Source organism: Bicyclus anynana, chromosome 4, assembly GCF_947172395.1.
Source record: "Bicyclus anynana chromosome 4, ilBicAnyn1.1, whole genome shotgun sequence".
Classification (NCBI taxonomy): Eukaryota; Metazoa; Arthropoda; class Insecta; order Lepidoptera; family Nymphalidae; genus Bicyclus; species Bicyclus anynana.
The window spans coordinates 13,705,653-13,727,340 of record NC_069086.1 but is presented as its reverse complement, the minus strand read 5'-3'; the positions used below and the strand labels follow the sequence as shown (position 1 = coordinate 13,727,340).

General features: G+C 39.3%; 2 protein-coding genes across 7 annotated transcripts in view; one reads left to right on the top strand and one right to left on the bottom strand.

Annotated features, from left to right (window-relative positions):
- Nucleotides 1–443: 443 nt before the first annotated feature.
- LOC112054244 (protein PRRC2C) lies at nucleotides 444–16,476 on the bottom strand. Its single transcript, XM_052891450.1, has 14 exons — nucleotides 16,295–16,476; nucleotides 15,674–15,835; nucleotides 14,177–14,322; nucleotides 13,237–13,297; nucleotides 12,711–12,885; nucleotides 12,008–12,138; nucleotides 11,021–11,271; nucleotides 9,934–10,932; nucleotides 5,887–9,127; nucleotides 5,265–5,400; nucleotides 3,998–4,290; nucleotides 2,774–3,061; nucleotides 1,882–2,104; nucleotides 444–1,198 (listed from the first exon to the last, which is right to left on the bottom strand). Exons 2-14 carry the CDS (start codon nucleotides 15,785–15,787, stop codon nucleotides 1,077–1,079), a joined length of 6,180 nt encoding a protein of 2,059 aa, XP_052747410.1. The 5' UTR covers nucleotides 15,788–15,835; nucleotides 16,295–16,476; the 3' UTR covers nucleotides 444–1,076.
- Nucleotides 16,477–18,412: 1,936 nt separating this feature from the next.
- Nucleotides 18,413–21,688, top strand: part of LOC112053273 (dynamin) — a 50,060-nt gene continuing 46,784 nt past the window's right edge. For 5 of the 6 annotated variants that reach the window (XM_052891492.1, XM_052891493.1, XM_052891490.1 and 2 more), the window contains exons 1-2: nucleotides 19,275–19,577; nucleotides 21,543–21,616. In XM_052891492.1, the coding sequence (XP_052747452.1) occupies nucleotides 19,414–19,577; nucleotides 21,543–21,616 (238 nt within the window). In that variant the 5' untranslated portion in view covers nucleotides 19,275–19,413. Of the gene's footprint in view, nucleotides 18,626–19,274; nucleotides 19,578–21,542; nucleotides 21,617–21,688 lie in introns of those variants that run through there. The other variant, XM_052891495.1, reaches the window with a different exon arrangement.

Sequence of the window (21,688 nt, the reverse complement as noted above, 5' to 3'; positions counted from 1 at the left end):
TTCAATGTTAGATAGCCCATTTATCGAGGAAAGCTATTAGGCTATATATTATCCCAGTATTGCTACAGAAACGGGAACCACGCGGGTGAAAGCGCGCGGCGTCAGCTAGTCGTATGATAAACGTCAAGTGGTTTTTTGTTCCGTCTCCGTCAGCTTCTCTGCGCCGTGCCTAGAGTGATCTAGAGACCAAAACTTAATAAAGTTCCTAATGTCTGCCACTGACGATAGGTAACAAATGTTGGTCGCAATCTGCATGACATCATGACGACCCGACCAATATAAGATCGGTTTTATAGACTGTCAAGCCGTTATCGCTGCAGGCGTGTGAGCCTACTTGATCGTCAGTTACTGATATAAGGCCAAGGCTATGCTTCAATAATTTCGTCTCATTCATGCATTTTTTGAAGAGGAAATAGGATGAGGAATAAATAATAGCAATGCTGTCGGTCATAATAATTTTATTCGCATATAATAATAATTGATTATGATACATGGAACGCTACAGCGCACCGATCAATGGACGCCGAGCGCCACTCGGTCACCTTTGCTCCAAATTACATTTATTTATTATTATAATTATTATTTATTTGTATTGCATCGACATTTTTAATGCAAAACCGTGGCTACATATTCACTAGTGAGAGGTCTCGAGGCAGCGTCGGTCAGCTGGACGCGCACCGGCGGCACGCGGCAAGGCCGATGACCTGTCGCATTTAGGTTGCGCGCACACTTATTGTCAATGGAGTAGGGTAAAGTTGTCAAATGTCGTACCACAGCGTAAGCCATAATTTTCTAGGGTTACGACTTGAGAAATCTGTCCATTTCATTGACAATATTATTGTGTTTACGGGGACCTTATACATTACTTAAATTATAACAGTCGATTAGACAGCCGGATGTCAGTCCGATTTATTTACATCGAGATGCGACCCGCGGGGGCGCGCAGCGGCGGCCGAGCTCGGGCCGCTCCCGGCCTGCGGCGGGGGCGCATCTATTCGCACGAATCATTATAACACTTCCATAATTTACGACTTAAAATACCGAGAACCTAAGTCTTGCGTCCGGTGTGCGGGCGCTCACTCCGCCTTCACCTCGGCGGGCGCGGGCGCTTCGCCGGCGGGGGCGCCGTCGCCCACGTCCTCGACGCTGGCCACCACTTCTACTCCTTCTGGTACTCGGTCCGAACCGCCGCCACCATCTGTGCAAGAGATTAACACATACGTTAAGAAATTTTACTTCAGTCGTGTGCTACGATTAAAGTAAAATTTCTATCAAAAATAAAAAAAAAACAAAGTGCCATCTATGAGCCGCAGGTTACAAAAAGGGACTGTTTCCAAAGTTCTCTAAGAATGCCATCTATTGGTAGTTTAAAATAAATATGCTTAGAAATTTAAACATTATTTTGACAACCTTCTTTGAGATAAATTAAAATTGCTGGTCGAGCAGCGCATTAATTGAGAAAAGTACTATACAACTATGGTGGCCGCAACTAGGCATTGATGGACTTACGTATGTGTGCCTCGGCCCACATTCACACGTTCGTCCATCAATGCCTTTGCCTGTAGATGGCAGCAAGCATTTTAAAAGATTACATTTTTCGTAATGCATTCACCAACTTACTCTACCAAATTACTCAAGCATGCATAAATAACTTTTCCTTTTCATGAAAGAAGTCCCCCGACACTCATTGTCATTTGTGTAAGACGCTGTCAATTTTAGTTTAGGTTTTAGCTGCGGGACTTCTTTCATGAATAAAAGGACTCTACTTTGAAATTCAATATAAAGGCCTTACCCTTGTAAGGTAAACCTAAAAAGGCATTAAACGATAGCATTTAGAACGATTGAGATGTTGTGTAGAATGGAGCACTGAGTGAGTCTTACTGCGCTGATGGTGGTGGTAGTAGAGCTGGTGGTTGGGGCGCGGCGCGTGGTGCGAGCGCGGCGGCTGCTGCGCGGGCGGCGCGCGGTACATGGGCAGCGCCGGCGCGTGCGGGCGCTGGATGGGCGCGGGGTAGCGCGGCGCCACCATGCCGCTGCGGTTCATCGCGTTGCCGTTGCCGCCGCCTCCGTTGCCACGCCCATTGTTGCCGCCGACTACCATTTGCTGGAACAATACAACGATATATTATCGAACTTTCTCGAGTCATCGAGGACACGACGGTGTCGTAGCCGCTCCAAATACAAAATTCAAAAGCGAATACATTCTCGAGTCAGTACGACACGAAGCGTCGCATCAGTAACTTTCAATATTATTCAAAATGGCGTCTTGTTTTCAAATATTTTTAAAACTGTTCTCAAAAACTAAAGGAATAAGACAGAATATTTTTTTATTGGTAATTATTGATTATTATATTAATTTACGTAATTGTTGTTAGTGATAAATTTTGAAATACCAATTGTACATGAGGATGTCAAGGAGACGCGTGACGTTTTTTTATTGGGTTTCACCCACAGTTATAAGAGGTAACTTGATTTATAAAGTGTCAATTCTTTGTATTAAACCCAGCGTATCCAGGGGCGTGGCCTAGTAGTGAAAAATGAAATATGTCAACCTTACTTTAGAGTTGAATATTATTTATTCCTTTTGTTACAGAACAAAACAAGACTGCTAGTACATGCGCGGTCACGCTTGCGATGTTCCGCACATCCGGGTGTACGCGGGCCACGCCCCCTTGCTACTTCTACTGCTAAAAGTGTCGGCTTTCAAGTTAACATAATGGAAAACGTGTGTACATCCATGGACATAACTGGCTTTGAAGTGTCGAGTGGGTACCTGCTGGTGCTGCGGATGCTGCTGATGGTGCTGATGCTGGTGCGGCGTGTGCGCGGGCGGCGGGTGCTGCACGTGCGGCTGGTGCGGCGGCGGCGCGTGGTACTTGTGCGGCGGCGAGTGCGGCGGCTTCTGCGGCTTGGGCGCGCCCTTGGGCGTGGGCGAGGCCGAGTCGCACAGCGGCGCGAACCCGTTGGCGTGCTCGTGCAGCGGGCTCTTGAGCTGCTGCTGCGGCGGCGGGCGCGGCTGCGGCGCGTACTGCGTCTGCAGCGGCGGCGCGCGGTACTGTTGCTGTCATAAAAACAGAAAACATTCTAGAATATTTTTTCATATTATTTTAACTATATCCAATTGTTCTAAGTTTATTAATTAAATTAATTTTCATTAATTTAATTACAAGTTAATTATAACTGTTTAGGCACGTGTAAATAGTACCTAAAACGTTTTTAAGCGGGTGCCGGGGTTATGTAATACCTATATTATGCTTCAAATATGCGATCGCTTTACTGTGCAATTCCAAATAGCATTCTATAGCTAATCTTACCTTTCGACGTGTTGCGCCAGAGCTCGTTTCGATTGGTATGTCTTCTTTTCACGTGCAGCAAATGACCACACTTGAATTGAATTTGATATAGGTAATGCGGCGCGGAGCTGGTTAAATTCTTTAAAATTGGTGCGGGTTCAAAAAATGCGACGGTTAGCGGCGAAGGTCAGTCGGTCACTGCTAATGCATTAGTGACAATTAAAAAATTGGATGCGAATGATTATAAGACTAGATATAGGTGCTTAAATCAAATTGACACAGTTTGAAGCGATCGTTTAATAGGAAACAATATTGGGCGTTAACAATAACAATATCGTAGGAGATAACAGGAAGTTTAAAAAATTTAAAAATGGGGGTGCATTTCAAATAGTCTGTCCGCCATATTGGATTTAAGTCACGTGACTATTTTTTTCGTATTCCTGACAGCAAACCCTTTCATTTGTTATCCTTATCATGGGGGTAGATTTCAAACAGCCATCTTGCGAGGCCGCCATATTGGATTTGTAATGACATTTCTTGTCATGTCACACACAGTAACTTCACAGAGTGCAGGGGCTGATCTCCAATAGGAGATAATTTTGAATAGGGCCGTCCGTTTTAAATACACAATTTCAATCTCAAGACCCTTTGTATAGGACCTTCCGTTCCAATCACACAATTTTAATCTCAAACAGTCCACTGACCTGCATCTGCTGGACCGCTGCGGCGGCTGCGGCGTGCAGTTGCGACGAGAGGAACTGCGAGCTGAAGGCGCTGGACTGCTGCACAGCCGGCTGCGTGAACTGCAGCGGGTAGGTGGGCGCGGGCGCGGTGGGCGGCTGGTACGGCGAGTAGTACGACGTGGCGGGCGGCGCGGGCCTCGGCAGCAGCCCCGTCAGCGAGTACTGCGCCTCGGGGCCCGAGTACCCCAGGTATTGCTGCTGGAACGTGTTCACGCCGCCGCCACCGATGCCGCCGACACCGGCGCCTTTGCTTCCTGATAATAATTAACACCTACAATTTGTGCACCTTCAAGGCAAGAGTAAGGTATCTTCTAATCAAGCGCGTTTCATCTTAGACCTCATCATTGCTCACTATCAGGCATGATTGTAGCGCAAGCCTAACCAAGATAAAAAAAAACCTACAGTGATAGTTACAATCGGATCTAAAATTGATATCGTCCGCAATATCAGCTCCAGCTTCGTTACCCGAAAATCAGTAATCATAAAGTACTCTAAAATCAAGACACGTGAGGAGACTTTCGAGTTTTTGAGGGAAGCGCATGAAGTGGCGCATATAATTTTTTTCTTTACAAGTTAGCCCTTGTCTACAATCTCACTTGATGGTAAGTGATGATGCAATCTAATATGGAAGCGGACTAACTTGATAGGAGAAGGATGAAAATCCACACCCCCTTTCGGTTTCTACACGGCATCAACGGGAACTCTAAATCGCTTGGCGGTACGTCTTTGCCGGTAGGGTGGTTACTAGCCACGGCCGAAGCATCCCACCAGCCAGACCTGGACCAATTAAGAAAACCTCAATCGGCCCACCCGGGAATCAAACCCAGGACATACCATTGCGCCACGGAGGCCTTAAAACAATCAACCGTCAATGTATTATACAGTTTAATGCATGTAGTTCCGAAACGTTATAAAGTTTGCATTGTATTATACACCGAGTAAACATTATCATCTCAAGCTACATTTATAACCACACGGTATAGAATCCTCCTCTAAGAATCCAAGCCCAGTCGTCATAAAACCAATTTTAAAAATATAAAAGTTTTTCGTGTCTATACGTGACGTTACTTTGTAGATAAATAATATTGTGTTTCAGGATATTTCACACGGATATGGCTGATGGCATTCTCTTTATATTTGTCTTAAAATATGTTTGATTTTCTAGATACAAAGTGTCTAAATAGCTTGGACGTCGGACTTTTGTAATTAAATGGCTTTGTTTACTAACCAATAGCACCAATTTGTTGAGTTGAAGGTTTAACAGTAGACATATGTGTGTTTGTAGTACTTGATATAAGAACAGTGCTGGGACTGTTTCCCAGTTGAGCAGATTGCCCAAATGCTGCACCGCTGCCTGCTGGACCCTGGAAATAATTTTAAAAAGGCATTATTGAATATTCGAGAATGTTAACAAGAATAACTATACAGGGTGATCGGGAGTATTTCTCATAATTCTATGGTAGGGTCTTAAAGGAAAATTAATTAAAAATGTCTAAGGAACATGCATTCTAAAATGAATATTTTCAAAGTAAAAAAATATTTCTTCTGTAAATACATTTTAAATTGTGTCCCTTATATTATGACGTAGCCAAACTTATTCGATAAAAATATCATGAAGTAGCTTACTAGAAAAGTGTGGAGTGCCAGTTGCAATATCTCATTGATATCGACAGTCTTACCACTACAATTACGTATTTTAAAATGCAAGGATAGATAAAGGCGTGTGTTACATCGGAATTATTTGAATTACTTTGTATGAAAACAAAGTTTTTCTTTTTTGTTATATCACCGTGAAGTTATGACAAAACTCCGCAACACCCTGTATAAAAAAAATTAGTGATAGGACTTACCATGCGGTATTGATTTGGTAGGCTTTGAAACATGTCGGGCGGTGGTTGGTAATTGTATGGAGCAGCGGATCCAGCGCCGTATGGTGTTCCAGGAAACCCGCCAAATTGCGTACGGTTTTGGTCCAAGAAGGTGCCGTACAAGTTACCCTGCTGCGGAAGTTGTTGGGTAGAATTCATCATAGGTTGGGTTGAGTTGAACAGAACAGCAGGCGGTGATGGTACTGATAAGCCGCCGTAACCACCCTGGTAGCTCACGTGGTTGTAGTGCGACGGCGGTGGTGACTGCAACTGTTGCGTAGGCTTCACTTTACACACGTTAGGAGGTGCACCCGTCTCCGTATTGGTTTCCTCCATGACAGAAAACTGCAACTCCTCACCACCCTCCACCACCGCAGGCATTTCCCAGACCTTCTTCACACTGGCGATTTTGAAATTGAGATCCGCCGCCGATATCGTGTTAGAAGAGCTCATGTGTGTGCCGCGAGGTATTCCAAGAGTTTTCGCAGTTTTGTCCTCAGTGAGTTGGCCGAGATCAGAGTCGAAGGCGAAATCGAGCTTCATGTCAGACTCTTCGGCTTTTTGAGATGTGTCAAAGGACATTTGCAGCCCGAGTGAACCTTCCGCTTCTGAAACCGGTCTGCCGCCAGTTTCGGCCATGATTTCCTGTATTGACCTAGGACGCGCTCTGACGTCTCTCATATCACCGTTGAACGCCATTGGGCGCGCTTCCATTTCTGGTGGAATTTCCTCGGTCTGAGGTTTGGCAGTTGCTGCACTCGGTTGATATTTCTGTTTCAAAGCCTCGGCGGGTGGTGCAGTTTTATAATTGGTATTTTCAAATATAATAGTTTCTACAGGAGGAGTTGCACCATCTAGAACTCCAGTTTTGTCGCACACTAGCGCGCACGGTGTTACAACAGGTTTAATCTCAATGGGTGTGTCACCGGGAGTGCTTCGCTGGCTCGATTGGCTCGACTTTGTATCAATGACTTCTGGAGGTTCTTCAACATTGCCTCGCAAAGTCTGGGAAATAGGCTTGTCCCATGCGTTCACCGGTGGCGGCGGAGGAGCGGCGCCTGTATCCGGACCGAAGCTAGGGATCAATCCCATTTGTTGCTTCTGGCGCTGCTTAACAAATCTGGGTGCCAAATTAGCTTGACGTGGGCGATCGTACTGAGAACTTGGTTTCCCAGGAACTGGGGCTGATCCGCGAGTGATAGATTTGTCGTTAGAACTCCTGGAAGAGGAACCATTTCTACCGTTGCCTTGATTCGAATGCGACCTCGGTGGCTTTTCATCCTTTACATTAGTAGGTGCTCTAGTTTCTTTAGAATTCTTCTTATTACGAACTTCTTGAAATCCATCATCAACGACTTCATCTTTTTTAGCAGATATCTTAAGATCACTAATAGCCTCTGTGATATCAGAATTTTTACTATCTCCATCCTTTTTAGGTACTTGTTGACCGCGATTATTGTTCTGTCTGTTGTTCTGATTACGACTGCCACTTTGTACCTTTAGAGATTGTGCCGATTGTCTTCCGCCACTAGAGCGATGGTGACCGCCGCTTTCGGAATGTTCTGATGTGGTTTCCCAATTTTCATCTTCCCCACTATTAGGACCACCTTTTGTGCGACGGTCGCGACCTTTCCTGGAAGACGAACCAGTACGAGATTTATTACCTTTCTCGTCATCTTTAATTTCATCATGGTCTTTTACAGCCCTGTTAGCTTGGCTGAAAGGACTTTTTGTATTAGGTGGTCCATAACCAGTCACACGCTTAGCCGGAGCTGGCGGTCTACTGGCGCCTTGGAATCCACCTCGTCCACGTCGAGACGGTTGTCCTCGAGGCGCAAATGGTTCTCTATTTTCTAAACCATCTGTGATTGGAAGACCTTCAGTAGCTGCCTGATTCATGTCCTCAGGTCTGTCTTTCTTGATACCACGAGGACTGCGCGGGGCTCTGCGTCGTTCTTTGCGCTCCACATTGTTACCATCCGTAGATCCGTCAGATTCACTCGCTCTATTATTAGATCGGGAGCTTCTATGTGACCGCCTTCCACGAGATTCTCTTGAGCCCCAACCTCTACCATAAACATTATAACCTCCACTACCGTATCCTCTGCCTTTCTTTTCAGATCCTGATCCACTGGACTTTCGTTCAACTGGTTCTTTCATTGGGATTTTATTTGTTTGATCCACATTGTACCTTTCATTTTTCTTATCGTCCAAAGGTCTTTTTTGAGAATCTTGAATAGTCTCAACAGACTGAGACTCAATTAAGTTATTTCCTGATATTGCTGATGGGTCAGTGCTTGATTTTGAAGCAATTGATTCAGATTCTGATAAGTCTTTTTCAGACTTCTGAACTGCAATAGTTGGTTTAACTGTAGCTAGAGAGACTGGTTCTTGAATTGGTTGCTTATGTATTTGAGAAGGATTAGGAAGTGGTTCATTTGAACCAATAGATTTCGGAGGAGATTGATTTAGAATAGACTTAGGAATAGGGTGAGGATCAATAAATATTGATGATTGAGATTGATTAGTAGAAGAAATAGGAATTTGAATATTAACTTGAGGATTAATTATGTTAGATTGTTGAATTGGAACAGTATGAGAAATAGGTTGAACATTAGATATTATGTGATTATTATGATAATTGTTAGTTTGATTTTGTGTTTTGAGATTTACGTGCATGTTAGGTGGCATTTGTTGAGAGGTTAGTACTTCTGGGTTTTCTTTATTTGTCAAGGGTTCATTGTTTTGGGTTTCAATATGTTTCAGAGGAGCATCTTTTTCTGGGGATAGTTTTACTGGAAGTGTGTTGCTTTGCTCCTCCTGTGTAACTTCAGCCCATGAGGTCTTACTTAAATCTTTTTCAAAAGATTCCCGTTGCGGTTGCACAGAATGTGAGGGTGGCGTTGTTCGCCTCTCTGGACCTGGAGCCTGCGTAGAAGAATCAGTAGATGCGAACGGTTCAGCCAGACCTATACTTTTCCTCTCAAAAACTTCTGTCAATTTATCTGCAGCAGTTCTACTACTTTGGTCAATCGCATCTAAGGCTTTTTTGTCAGATTCATTTCTTCTGTCCTTGTACTCGTTAAATTCTTTGTATGAATCTTTAGAGTTAGACCTATCCAAGTCACGGCCAGATCTATCATAATCCTGCATTTCTGATCTCCACTGAGGGCCCGGTCCATCCCTATCTCTCCTTACATCATCTTCACGATCTGAATAATCTCTGAAAATTAAAAAATATTTAATAGAAAATGAAAACATTCATTTTGTACAAATATAAAGTTAAAAATAGTAATTTATGTGTGTGTTTCGACCACGTCAAAACTACTGCTGGACTGTCACAAGGCCCTAACAAAACTTGCAACAAATAACACAGTCATCTTAAGATGGATAAAGGGACACAGCGGAATTTTAGGTAATGAAGCGGCTGACGAACTGGCGCGTCGCGCCACGACACTGAAGGTAGTAGGACCCGAACCAATAGTACCCATACCATTCAGTGAATACAAAACATGGTTGCACAAACAAACCATCAGAACCCACGCTGAACTATGGGGCAGTATAACCACATGTAGACATAAAGGAGGCACTTCCAAGCCCCGACCCAAGGTTAACAAAGAAACTTATAAACCTTCCACGAGATAAGTTGAGAACAGTAGTTGGCCTCATAACAGGTCATTGCCCACTAAACAAACACCTTTCAATTCTAGGTATGACAGACAGTCCTCTGTGCAGAGCCTGCATGGAGGAGGACGAGACACCGCTACACGTTATGCTCAGTTGCAGAGGCGTAACGGAACAACGAGTAACCTACATTGGCTCCTCAGCGACACTCCATGAGGCTATCGGCGACCTGGGCGGCCTGCTAAGCTTCTGGAGCGAGCTCGGCTGGATGGAATAAATCCAGCGGGAACCTACACCGGAGGGACCCACGCACAACGGCCAATCAAATGGCTAAGTGCGGAAACGGCCCAGAATAAAGAAGAAGAAGAAGAAGAAGAAGAGTAATTTATGTAGGTACAAACTTACCTGGAATATGAACGGCGATTATTATTGTGGCTCGGATTGTGCCTAGGACCATTATACGGAGGCGGTTCTTGGCGTCGTGGAGCCGGTTTGTTAGTGAAAGACCACGCTTTGTGTTGGTCGTCTTGCTGTCGGTTTTGTTGTTGCTTCAAAAACCGCGGAGGTATATTTTGTTGAAATGTTTTCGAAAAAGGGTTTGGTTGTTCGCGATCGCGTTGGTAATCTCTATCACGGTCTCTATCTCTGAATTCTCGGTCACGATCGCGATCGCGGTCGCCTCTGTCCCTATCCCCTCTATCACCTCTATCACGACAATCCCTGTCATTATTGCGCTCTCTGTCTCTATCAAATCTATCACGATCGGAACGTTCTCTATCATTTCGGTCTCTGTTATCATTACGGTCTCTGTTATCGTTACGGTCTCTATCACGTACATCTCTATCTTTTTCGCTGTCAGAACGATCTCTGTTGTCCGATCGTATCCTATCTTTGTTATCTATTAATCTCTCTTTATCACGTTCGCGATCTCTGTCTCTGTTGTCAAAACGGTCTAAGCGATCGCGATCCCTATTGTCTAAACGATCCTTGTCTCTCATGTCTCTATCGCGGAAATCGTTACGATCTTTGTCTTTCATGTCTGACCTATCTTTATCTCTATTATCCATTCGGTCTTTTTCCCTCGGATCAAGGTCTCGCTCACGACTTTCCATGCGATCGCGTTCATTTCTCTCCAATTTATCACGAATGTCTTTCGGAGGCTGCGCGGGGGAGTCCCGCATCTGCCGCCGCTGCTCCTCCTCCTTGCGCTGCCGCGCGCGTGCGACCGCTTGTGCCACTTCGTTACTCTGTTTCTGTCGGCGTTCCGCCCATAGCTGCTCCTCGTCAGGATCCTGCATTTTAGGATCCACACGCTCATTGTCAATACTGGTCCGGTTATTGCTTTTATTGCCGACCTTTACCGTCGGCGTAGATGACTCACCATCTGAGAAGTCAAGTTTTTGGCTGAAAATGGGAAAATTATATCATTTATTTTGCTCGAAGCCATATTTTATTATACTTTTATATTTATTTGCAAGTATTTACTACTCACTCGTAATCAATGTCATCGTTTTGCGCCCAGCCTGCATCGCGAGAGATGTCATCAAGAGAAGATATTTCCTCCTCGCGCAGGATGGGCCGTGCCTGGAGCACCTTGTCGGCGCGGGGCGCGGCGGGCGCTCGTTGCGCCTGTCTGCCCGGCGGGTTATTGTTGCCGCTCGCACTGCCGGCATTGCTTCTGTTATCCCGAAGTGAGCTTAATGTTCCCAAGCCGATCCCGGTGCCGCTGCTACCTTTCATCAGCTGTACAAAAAATATATATTAACTTAAACAATGTATACGACTTTCACTTATAGCCAGCAAAGGACACCAAATTATGGAAATTATACCAAGGCTGTATAGATATACACCATGCTAGTTTCACCATCTGTAAACCGCCTCGACATTTATAAGTCCAATACAAGAAACCCCTTAACAATATTAAAAATTACCTTAAGCTAATTTAAAGCCAGCAAAAAAAAAAAATCATTTAATTCATGGAAAAATTTAATTATGTTTTATAAATATGAAGTCACTGAACTTTGACCTAGTTTAAGAAGTAAATGACCTCAAAGAACCGACGAGCCTAGGTATATGTGTTTGAAAATACAGGATTAAAATGATCAATTTTTGAAAGTTCGTTACAATCGTAACTCCTTGAATTGTACATCTTTGCCGGTAGGAATAGACTAGGGAGAACAACACAAGTGGAGAAGGGGAGTGTTAATCGATTGTTAAGGAAATTCTTAACCCTAAATCTATTGGTCACAATTAACGGCTCAATGTCAAATGACAGATTGCCGAGTAACAGTATAAGAGAAAGGATTAAAAAAAAAAAATTGGTCACAAGTGCTGGACTTTGCTCTGAGATCTTATCTCTGCCACGTGATGGACCCAGCACCCGCTCATGGATTACAAAGATATTCGTCTCAGACTGCCACCGCACGTCAACTGCCTTCCGCTACAGCAGAGTGTTTACATTATAGACAGATATACGCACGAAGGATGGCAGAATAGCGCGGTAGGCGGGTGTTTGCTGTGCGGCAGGCGTGCAGGCGGGCGCGGCGACGGGTGACGATGTAGTCTCTGGCCGAGCGCCGGCCGTGCCACCGCACGTCCAACTGCCTTCCGCTAAAAGAGTATTTACATTTTAAATCATTTTTAATTAATCATTCATCTATATCCATACTAATATAAATGAGAATGTAAGACTGTCTATCAGTCTGTTACCTATTCACAGCCAGATTGACAAATCCAATTTGGATGAAATTTGGTATAGAGATAAATTGAACCTTACAGCGGAACATAGGCTACTTTTTATCACAGAAAAGCCGATTGTTCCTGTGGTATTCATTATGTCCTGTGAACGAAATATCAGGCTTCCACTGGTTTCACTATAGTCATGTTTTATACTTTCATTAAAATTAAAATTAAATAAAAAAGAGATAAAATTGATTTTTTGTTTGAGATGAAGTTATTTTATTTTTTGATGGGTCTAAAAATTTACATTAACAACCAATAGCGCCAAAGCAGAATTATCGGTCCCTTTCATTGGGTTAATAAAAAAAAAAGAGTTATACTTCTTGCTTCTGCCATTAGTCGGTTATGTTTATTTTTCTTCACAGGATGTGCTTTGGCGCTCATCTTATGCCTACTAGTGGGTCTTATATTATAAAAAGCAGAAAGCAACTACTACTACTTACTTTGTGGTCTGAGCTGTGGTTGGGGTACAGAATGATCTGAAGAACGGTGTGATGGTTGAGCTGCAGCCTCCAGCGAGGGGAACTCTGTGCGGAAGTGTGGTGAGGAGGGAGGGGGCAGGGACACCCATCCTGCTGAGCCGGTGCCCGCAACCGCACCACTGTTTGATACTGTTGTCTGCAAGAAATATATTTATTAAATTTTTTTTTAATTGGACAATCTGACTGCTATAGGCAAAGAGCGAGTTTCTTTCTTGTCAGTTTTGAAAACTTTTGATATTATGTATATTTCTAAAATTTTGAAATTACAGAATTAGAAAAATTAAAAAGAAAGTTTTTATTTTAAAATATATTTTATAAACGAAATCATTAAATTTTTTTTTAGAAGAATATTTTCCATATCTTTTAAATATGACCAATATTCTTTTTCCCCTCCAACTAGTCAAAAACGTTACCTAGAAGGGTTTTAGGAGTAGGTATGAAAAAAGTCCAACTGGTATTTGACACACATTAGTTCATAGGAACTTACTATAGTCTGAGATGTGCATGTTGCAGGAGTAGATACAGTTGCAGTTACAGTAGAGACAGAACTGAAACCAAAATATTTTATACATTAATTAAATATGTAGCAATAACTAACTAATTAAATATTACTGTGAAAAGAAAACCACCAGTTCTGAATTCATAAAACTGACCTAAATAACTCAACAGTTTATGTAAAGTCCTCAATTGTATTACATATAGTTGAATAAAAGCCAAAGTTTTATATAACATTGATGTTATTATATTATTATCATATAGTACATACAAAGTTGTATATGCTATTTTACCTTAGCTATATAAATAGTTAGGCTATCTAAATAAAGGCTGAAGATGACAAATCATTACCTTTGATGCATAGCACTGAAGTCTAGATTTAGACTCCTAGATAAGCATCCTCAGGAAGCATCAGAATGTTATGTAATAATGCAGTTTTAGGTCAATTTTAGGCAAACATTGTTTGACCTAGATATTCAGAATGAAGTGCTGCAATTTTAAATTGACTGCAAGGGTCAATAACAAATCTTGTCAAGAATATTATGTAATACAGTTCTAGGTCACTTTTAGGCAGATTGACCTAGATGTATAAAATGAAGCAAATAACATTTTTAAACATTTGTGTATGGAACATTTTTGTATGTATGGAGGAGTTGTAAAATATTACAATACTTTTTTATGTGAAATTCCTAATAGTAGCCCAAGTTAAGAAAATGGTGGTGTTACTCTGAGCAATAAACAAAAATAAAAATATATTAGCCCCATTAATTATCCCCATTAACATGTGATTCCAGAAAGTAATTTTTAGTTTCTAATATTATTACTTCAGTGCTAAGTTCCATTTTACAACAGCATGGTGGGTTTAAGCTCTGGATTCATTCTCCTTTAAAGCTTAATGATGGTGCTAATCAAATGAATGTTGAAGTACTTACTTTGCGTTAGGATCTAGACCAGTTTCAGTTCTTAAAGAAGGAAGATTGGCAGGTGGACGTCTAGCTGAAGGTACTTTTCCAAGACTTTGCATTCCATGTTTACGGCTGAGCTGAGATTTTGCCAAGGATGGTTCAGAGCTTTCGTTCTGCAAGTGTTTAAATTATTATTTTTAAAATTACTTTAACCTGATACTTTTTTTTTGCAATATATGAAAAAAGGTACAACAGTCCACCTGAATTAAAGTGTTTTTCAGATAGCATGGGTATGGTGACAAGTTACCTGTATGACATTTATAATACACACTATTATTGTGAATCGCTGCAAACTTTCAAGAGTGAAAAGAACTGTCACCAGCACCATCCTACATGAAACTAACTGTAGTAAACCAAAATCTCTAGGATCATGTCCTACAATGTGATACATAGTATCATATGATGTGATATAGTGGTGGTAGTGCTTTCCCAATGAACTTTTAATACACAAATCCCCAGTAAAATCTGATAAGTATGGATTTGGGTTATATTGTATCATTTAGACATGTTCAGTTATTCTTTAGATGATAGAAAATAAACCTTTACCAGAACCCAAAATACTAAATGTTATCATTTGTATTAACATGAATGAATGCATAAGCTTTCTTTTCCTTTTTATATTTATTAGTAAATTAAAATAAAAGCCAATAATAATTACTTCCAAATTAGTATAAAAAAAATATTAAAATATATAATCTTAATCCAATTTAAGCATTACAGTTTATATTTAAAAAAAAATGCAAAAATTTATCAGTTGAAAAAGAAAATATACTATTCTATAATAATAATATTAATCAAAAACTAATATTTATGAATTAAACAACAATATCAATTATTATTAAGCTTTAATATTAATTAAGCTTTATTTGAAAGGCAATCAATACTCTCAACACACTGTAAAATCAATAAGTCTAGAGAACATAAAACATATGTATCTGAGGTCATTGACCTTTCATTTCACAAACAAAGACTTCATAAATGTATTAACTTTTTAACAGATATAAGAAACACTTTTGCGTTTTATATAAGGTTTTCTAATAAGGAAGTGAGCAATGTCAATCATCACTCAATTCTTATTAACTACAGGCCTTTATATAGTGAAGGTCAGCTGTTAGTGCAGGTATGAGTTAGGCTTGAATGATATAAGATTATACAATTACTTTTGTGTGGCACAAAATTTGCATTTTTTACACGCTTTTAATATATTTTTTGATTTCATTAAATGTAAAATTTGTATTACAAGTCATACAGATGGTTTAGCAAAAAAAATTAAGTGATGGGATATAAAAAGGGAGGTTGAAAAAAATTATTTTCATGACTTTACAGTGCCTAATAAAACAAAACTGAAGCAATATGAGCGAGTTTTCAACTGCTCCAGTTTAGTTCTAGTGATTAAAAGCATTTTCTTTCCAATGACTGGCTTTTAGCTCTAAAGCAAATATGATACTTTTTAAAGGTGCATACCTTGTTGGCGCAGTAAAGACTATTGATGTCTAGCTTCTGAAACTTTTGCTTGCCGGACGTCGGCTTGCTCTGCGCCGTAGTGCCTCCGCCGCCCGGCGTCGAGAGTGCAGACATGCTGCGATGTACACACCATCAGGAGGTCACCCTCGCGCCGACCACCAACTGCAACCAGTACAACCGACACTGATTCCACTGACAAACACTCCTCACAAAGAACCGTCCTTCAAACTAATGACTTGTCGCAAAACTATTCAGTTTCACTGCACTATTTCAACATCTACGGAGCGATTTGATTGCGTACGACACTCCGAAATCGATCTCACGGAACACTGCGGCAGAAACACTTTCACATCACTGGTATTGGAACAAATTGCAGCCCAGCCCTCGGAATTATATTGACGTGTTACATCCGTAGGTTGAACGGACGCTGGATCGATGACTCCCGATTTTTATTACTCTTAGAAATTATTGCACTCCTAACTGTTAACACTTTATATTGAGGACGATCTAAATGTACTCCGATATAACGGTACTAACAAAATACAAGCTGTGAAACGAACGGTAAATAACAAAGTAAATTTGTTCGCTTAGAGAAATAACAAAAGCAAAATAGACTAGTACCTTGGTCCGTTACACTAGGCAATATTATATTAAAATTATCTAGGCTCAAAAGCTAATTTATTAAGAAGGATTACTTTAGATTTTTTCTCTATTCTACACTACCAAAACTTATATCACTTTATTTTAAGATGGCGTCTCCAAAAGACGATCTCCTTTTTACAATCAATAGCGTGACGTCACAAAGACGCGACACAGCGCTCTCTACAGGAAAACATTAGAAAGTTTAATGGTTGCGTTCACGATATAAAAAGTTTCGTTTTTTACATGGGCACTCTAGACACTATGAATCAAAAAATTAAAGTCTCAGAGCGTTAGACTGCGTTGGAATGGTTATTTTATGAATATCAATTATCAATATGTCTTACGAACAGAGTTGCCAATATGTAGTTCCCCAAAAAAAGTCAAAGCGAAGTTTTATTGTATATTATAAATTGATCCTATAATTCGCCTCTACTAAGTAGTTACTAGTTAGTATAAGTATAATAATTTTTTAAGACAATATTTTAATAATCTGGTAAACTATCAATTCAGACTTATTAACAAAGCTCTTTGATCGCTCGACGCTCTGTAAAGATCTTTGTGATAATGACAGTAAATGTGGTGCTGCCATAGCCCTTATAGCGAATTTATTAGTTTAATTTTTATTATTTTTTAATAAGTCGAATAATCGTCGCACTACAACGAATACCTCTATGCGAACTAGGATATTAAAACATTATCCTTAACCATTCCTTAACTTTGTTAGTATATAATTCACAAATATATGAAAGCAAAAGTCATATGTACTCTTTGTTTTGTGATATAATCTCATTTATTTTTTAGCGTAACAAAACATGGATGACGTTTTCAGACCATATAACTTCTATATTGGTTTGAAATGACGTTACACAGTCTGGTGCAATGTTGTGATAAATGTGAACCCACCCTTATGTACTAGCGGACGTCCGCGACATCGTCCGCGTGGAAATTAATGTAAACTTTCAATCCTTATTTCACCACTTTAGGGGTCGAATATTAAAAATTCTTTAATCACATTATATTCCGTATTGTTTATGATATATGATCATAAAACTGTAACTCTAAAAATGAAGGGCTTTCCATATAAACTTACAACCCCTATTTCACCCTCTTTTATTTTTATTTTAGAGTCAAAAAACATAGGGTACTATGTTTTGCTCCAAGGTTCCATTTACCATTATACCAAAATTCATCTTGTCCGGTTCAGCCGTTTAGCTATGAAAATGTAACAGACAGACTTACTTTCACATTTATGATATTAGTACAGATCTATTTAATTTTTATATTATAAAAATTGTATTGGAGTTTCGTGGTACCAATTATTATTTCAAATCCAAGGATTTCGTGAGAACGCTGATAATATTAGTTAGGTGATGAAAAAAAACACAACTTAATAAGACCAACTTTTGTGCAGAGCGCTCTTGAGGAAGTACCTACCTACTACCGCTATCCTAATTTTTGCTAACCAACATCTTTTATATTAATGAAAGGAAGAACTAGTTGCTATAGATCATGCCCACCCTGGGTACCGTCTTAAGTTTCGTTGTCTGGTATGCCTATTAAATTAAAATTTACCAAAGAACATATATTACGCTCTTCTAAGCGATGATGTAATTTCATATTGATAAATTGTCGTTTTGCATATAAGATCATTCTTGTATTGTTAATCCACAGATACTCTTATACATAGCTATAATAACTAAAACACACTAATAACTAACTAAACCAAAGAATGTTATATGCTAGTCGTATCTTTTTTCTCAAGCTCGTAGCAATTGTAATCAGGCTATTTTCATAAAACCGATTAATTTGAAAAAAATAAATGTACATAGAATTACCGTTGCTGGGGTTTGTAAGATAGAGTCCTGTTAGAATTAAAGAACATGTACCTGCGGCAGAAAGTAAATAAAAATTATAATAGGTAGGTTCCGTTATTAGTTAAAAAGGGTAGGTATTTTTATCACAAAAATAGATTCAAAAGATTGATTTTCATATTGTTTAAACTTGAGATAGAGGTATATAGTTCAGCTCGTTAATCTTACGCATGCGCATTTTGATTCCGTATCATATTGATGAAAGAAAATCAGTAAGCGACGAACAGCGAAGACGAACTTCATAAAACGAGGAGAATCAGAAGAAACCAGCAGCCATGGCGGGGAATATGGGAATGGAGCAATTGATACCAATTGTGAATAAGATGCAAGATGCTTTCACACAACTAGGAGTTCATATGCAACTGGACCTCCCACAAATAGCTGTCGTGGGTGGTCAATCGGCTGGAAAGAGTTCTGTGTTAGAAAACTTCGTAGGCAGGTGAGCTCTAATTTAGATAAAATATGGTAGAAATTTTTAAGTATTTTTCTCGTTTATTACCAACATGAGTTTGGTTGCAAAGAGAAATAAAACAAATTAATGTATTTATCTATATATCTAATAATTTGATTTCGATTACATGGATTAAAAAGCACAACAATATACTCGTAGTGCATCAAAGATCAGATTAAATGTTTTGTTAAGATTTACAGTTTCCTGATAAGGAAATAAAATAAAATGTGTTCTATTAAATTTACGTAATATAAGATTATAAAACAGTGAAACTTCTGTCTGGCATCTATTTGGCTATTAATCTTCTAATTCAAATTAATTGTAGTATATTGTCATAATAGAAACGTATATGTGCCCTATATTTAGTGCGCATGTCACGCAGTATTGATCTTGTAAATCTTTAAACGAAACATATTATTTTAGATACATTATCTTCAATTTCAATTATTATATAGATTTCAAACAACGAATGTATAATTTATAATACGAGGATTATATTAGGCTTGTTGTACATAACATGATGCTAAATATCGTGTCGGTTACGACTACGAGACGAGTACAGAGTACTTTGAAAACAGATGCTGCCTTGCAGCTGTCAACCGCCATTGGACACTCTTATCAGTTTGACATGAAAAACGGAACGTAGCGTTACCATAACCACCCACCGATGAAGTACCAACCACCATATTGAAAAATAAAATAGTTTATCGATGATGTGAAGTATGAGCAAGTAATCAGTGATTTTGTGGTGTGAAAATTGATGTATATTAGCAAAAATGGCTGGAAATTTTGGGATGCAACAATTGATACCCATTGTAAACAAATTGCAAGATGCATTTGTTCAAATGGGCGTTCACATGTCCCTAGATCTTCCACAAATTGCTGTTGTGGGTGGTCAATCCGCTGGAAAAAGTTCGGTGCTAGAGAATTTTGTCGGCAGGTGAGCGTATTGATCAAAAGTCGTTTAAAAGTGCGTCAGCCGTCAGTATTCAGTAGTATACCGGTATCGTTATCAGTACACAGGAGAAAAGTCTTTGTAATCCATTGTTTACTGTTGAATCATTCCTCGGTAAAACTGTTTACTTTTTTCAAAGTATTTAATTTTTTTCATTCCAATATTTACCTATCCTAGGGCTCTTCTCTGTCTTCTCAATGATAAAAAATTATCCATTTTACATGACCCTGACTGTGGATATTGATAGAACTTCTCAAAGCAATGTATTTTAACTAATTTTGGGTTTGCTATTCAATAATTTGTAATTTTTTAAAAGTACTTAAATATAAAGTTTAACTTAGAAAAACATACTTTTTGTGATTAGTACCAAATGGCTCTGCTAAGAATATGCTTGTCCAATGATAGTCTTTAGATAATTGCCATCTTTAGGCTATTTTTTGGCAGTCAAAAAACTCATATCTAACAATAACTACTTTTAAAAATTTTGGGTTGCAAATTCCAGTAATACTATCCAACTATTTAAATCTAATCATACATATACAATTAAAATCTATTGAAGTCAGACAGCTAGTTTTTAAATTTAAAATAATTTAATGTCAATGGATCCTGACTTTACACGGACAGAGTAGAAATTGAGTGTGAGAGTACATGCAATCAACAAAAAATAATTAAGGCAGTAAAAGAACACAATATCAGATTTTAAATGATTTTCTTTGCACACAATTTTTTGTAACTAATAAAAAAGATTTTCATAAACTTATCAAACTAGATAAAGTATATATAGTAGAAGATAACTGCAACTGATGATTAATTCATTAAAAAATAACCAAAAAAATGAAATTTCACATCTGTTGAAGTTGCATTAATTTCAATTTTGGACCTAGCTAAATTAATCAGTGAAACCCACTGCCAGTAACTTTAGTAGGATCAACCCATATTCGGCTCACTACTGAGCTCGAGTCTCCTCTCAGAATGAAAGGGGTTAGGCCAATAGTCCACTGTGGATTGGCAGACTTCACACATGCAGAGAATTAAGAAAGTTCTCTGGTATGCAGGTGGGATTCCTCACGATGTTTTCCTTCACAGTTTGAGACACACAATATTTAATTTCTTAAAATACACACAAATGAAAAGTTGGAGGTGCATGCCCCAACCAGATTCAAACCCACACCCTCCCGAATCGGAGGCAGAGGTTATATTCACTGGGCTATCACAGCTCATAAATTTCTGTATGGTCACCATAAATACAACCAGCCTATTGTATATTTGATATATACAACCTGCTGAATAATCCTAATACATTACATAAGAATTTTCTGATTTTTATTTACCTCTGTTTCACATATAAGAGAAAATGCTATATCCTTGAGTGAGTCAGCAAATGATTTGATGAATGGAGTGTTTATAATGTTATAATATATACAATTATTATTGATTCATGAAAGATTCAAGAAGGCAAGAAAACAGTATTTATTGGGTATCAGTATGTGAACAAAACTATCTAACATTTTAAAATGTATTCAACCATAGAGATCAAAGATTGAAAACACTGTAGATTATTATGTATGTAGTATGTCATTATTATTAGCTTATTGAACCACCCACAGTAAAGGGCTCTTCCTCTTTACCATCATGAGTTTGAACCCTGGCTGTTGGAATGTTGTCATACCCACTCTTAACAAAATTTTTCCAACTATTTGGAGAGGAATAGAAATATTATTCATACTGATACTGAAAATACATATATTTTATAATACAAGTAAGAGTACTTTGCTCAAAGGTTGACAATCACCATTCAACGAGGCAATGCTGCCAGCCTAATGGACACATTAGGGTGAGGTGCTTTTAGTGGCAGGCTTTTTGACGAGGCGAAAGATGATTTGAGGATTTTTATTGAAAATTTGTTTTATACAATTTTACAGTTTTGGCTGACTGTATCTTTTGTTTTAGGGACTTTTTGCCCCGTGGTTCGGGTATTGTCACTCGGCGCCCACTTATTCTGCAACTCATCAATGGAAATGCAGGTAATGTTTATTATTTATATAATCTATATTAGATCTATATGTATAAATGAATGAAATGTGTTAGTTACACTA

Excerpts from the sequence above, each read along its gene's own strand:
- LOC112054244 (XM_052891450.1), bottom strand. The coding sequence starts at position 15,787 with ATGTCTGCACTCTCGACGCCGGGCGGCGGAGGCACTACGGCGCAGAGC. Across the intron at positions 5,401-5,886 it reads TACCAAATCAATACCGCATG|GGTCCAGCAGGCAGCGGTGC; the intron begins GTAAGTCCTATC and ends AATTATTTCCAG. Across the intron at positions 4,291-5,264 it reads TCAACAAATTGGTGCTATTG|GAAGCAAAGGCGCCGGTGTC; the intron begins GTTAGTAAACAA and ends AATTATTATCAG.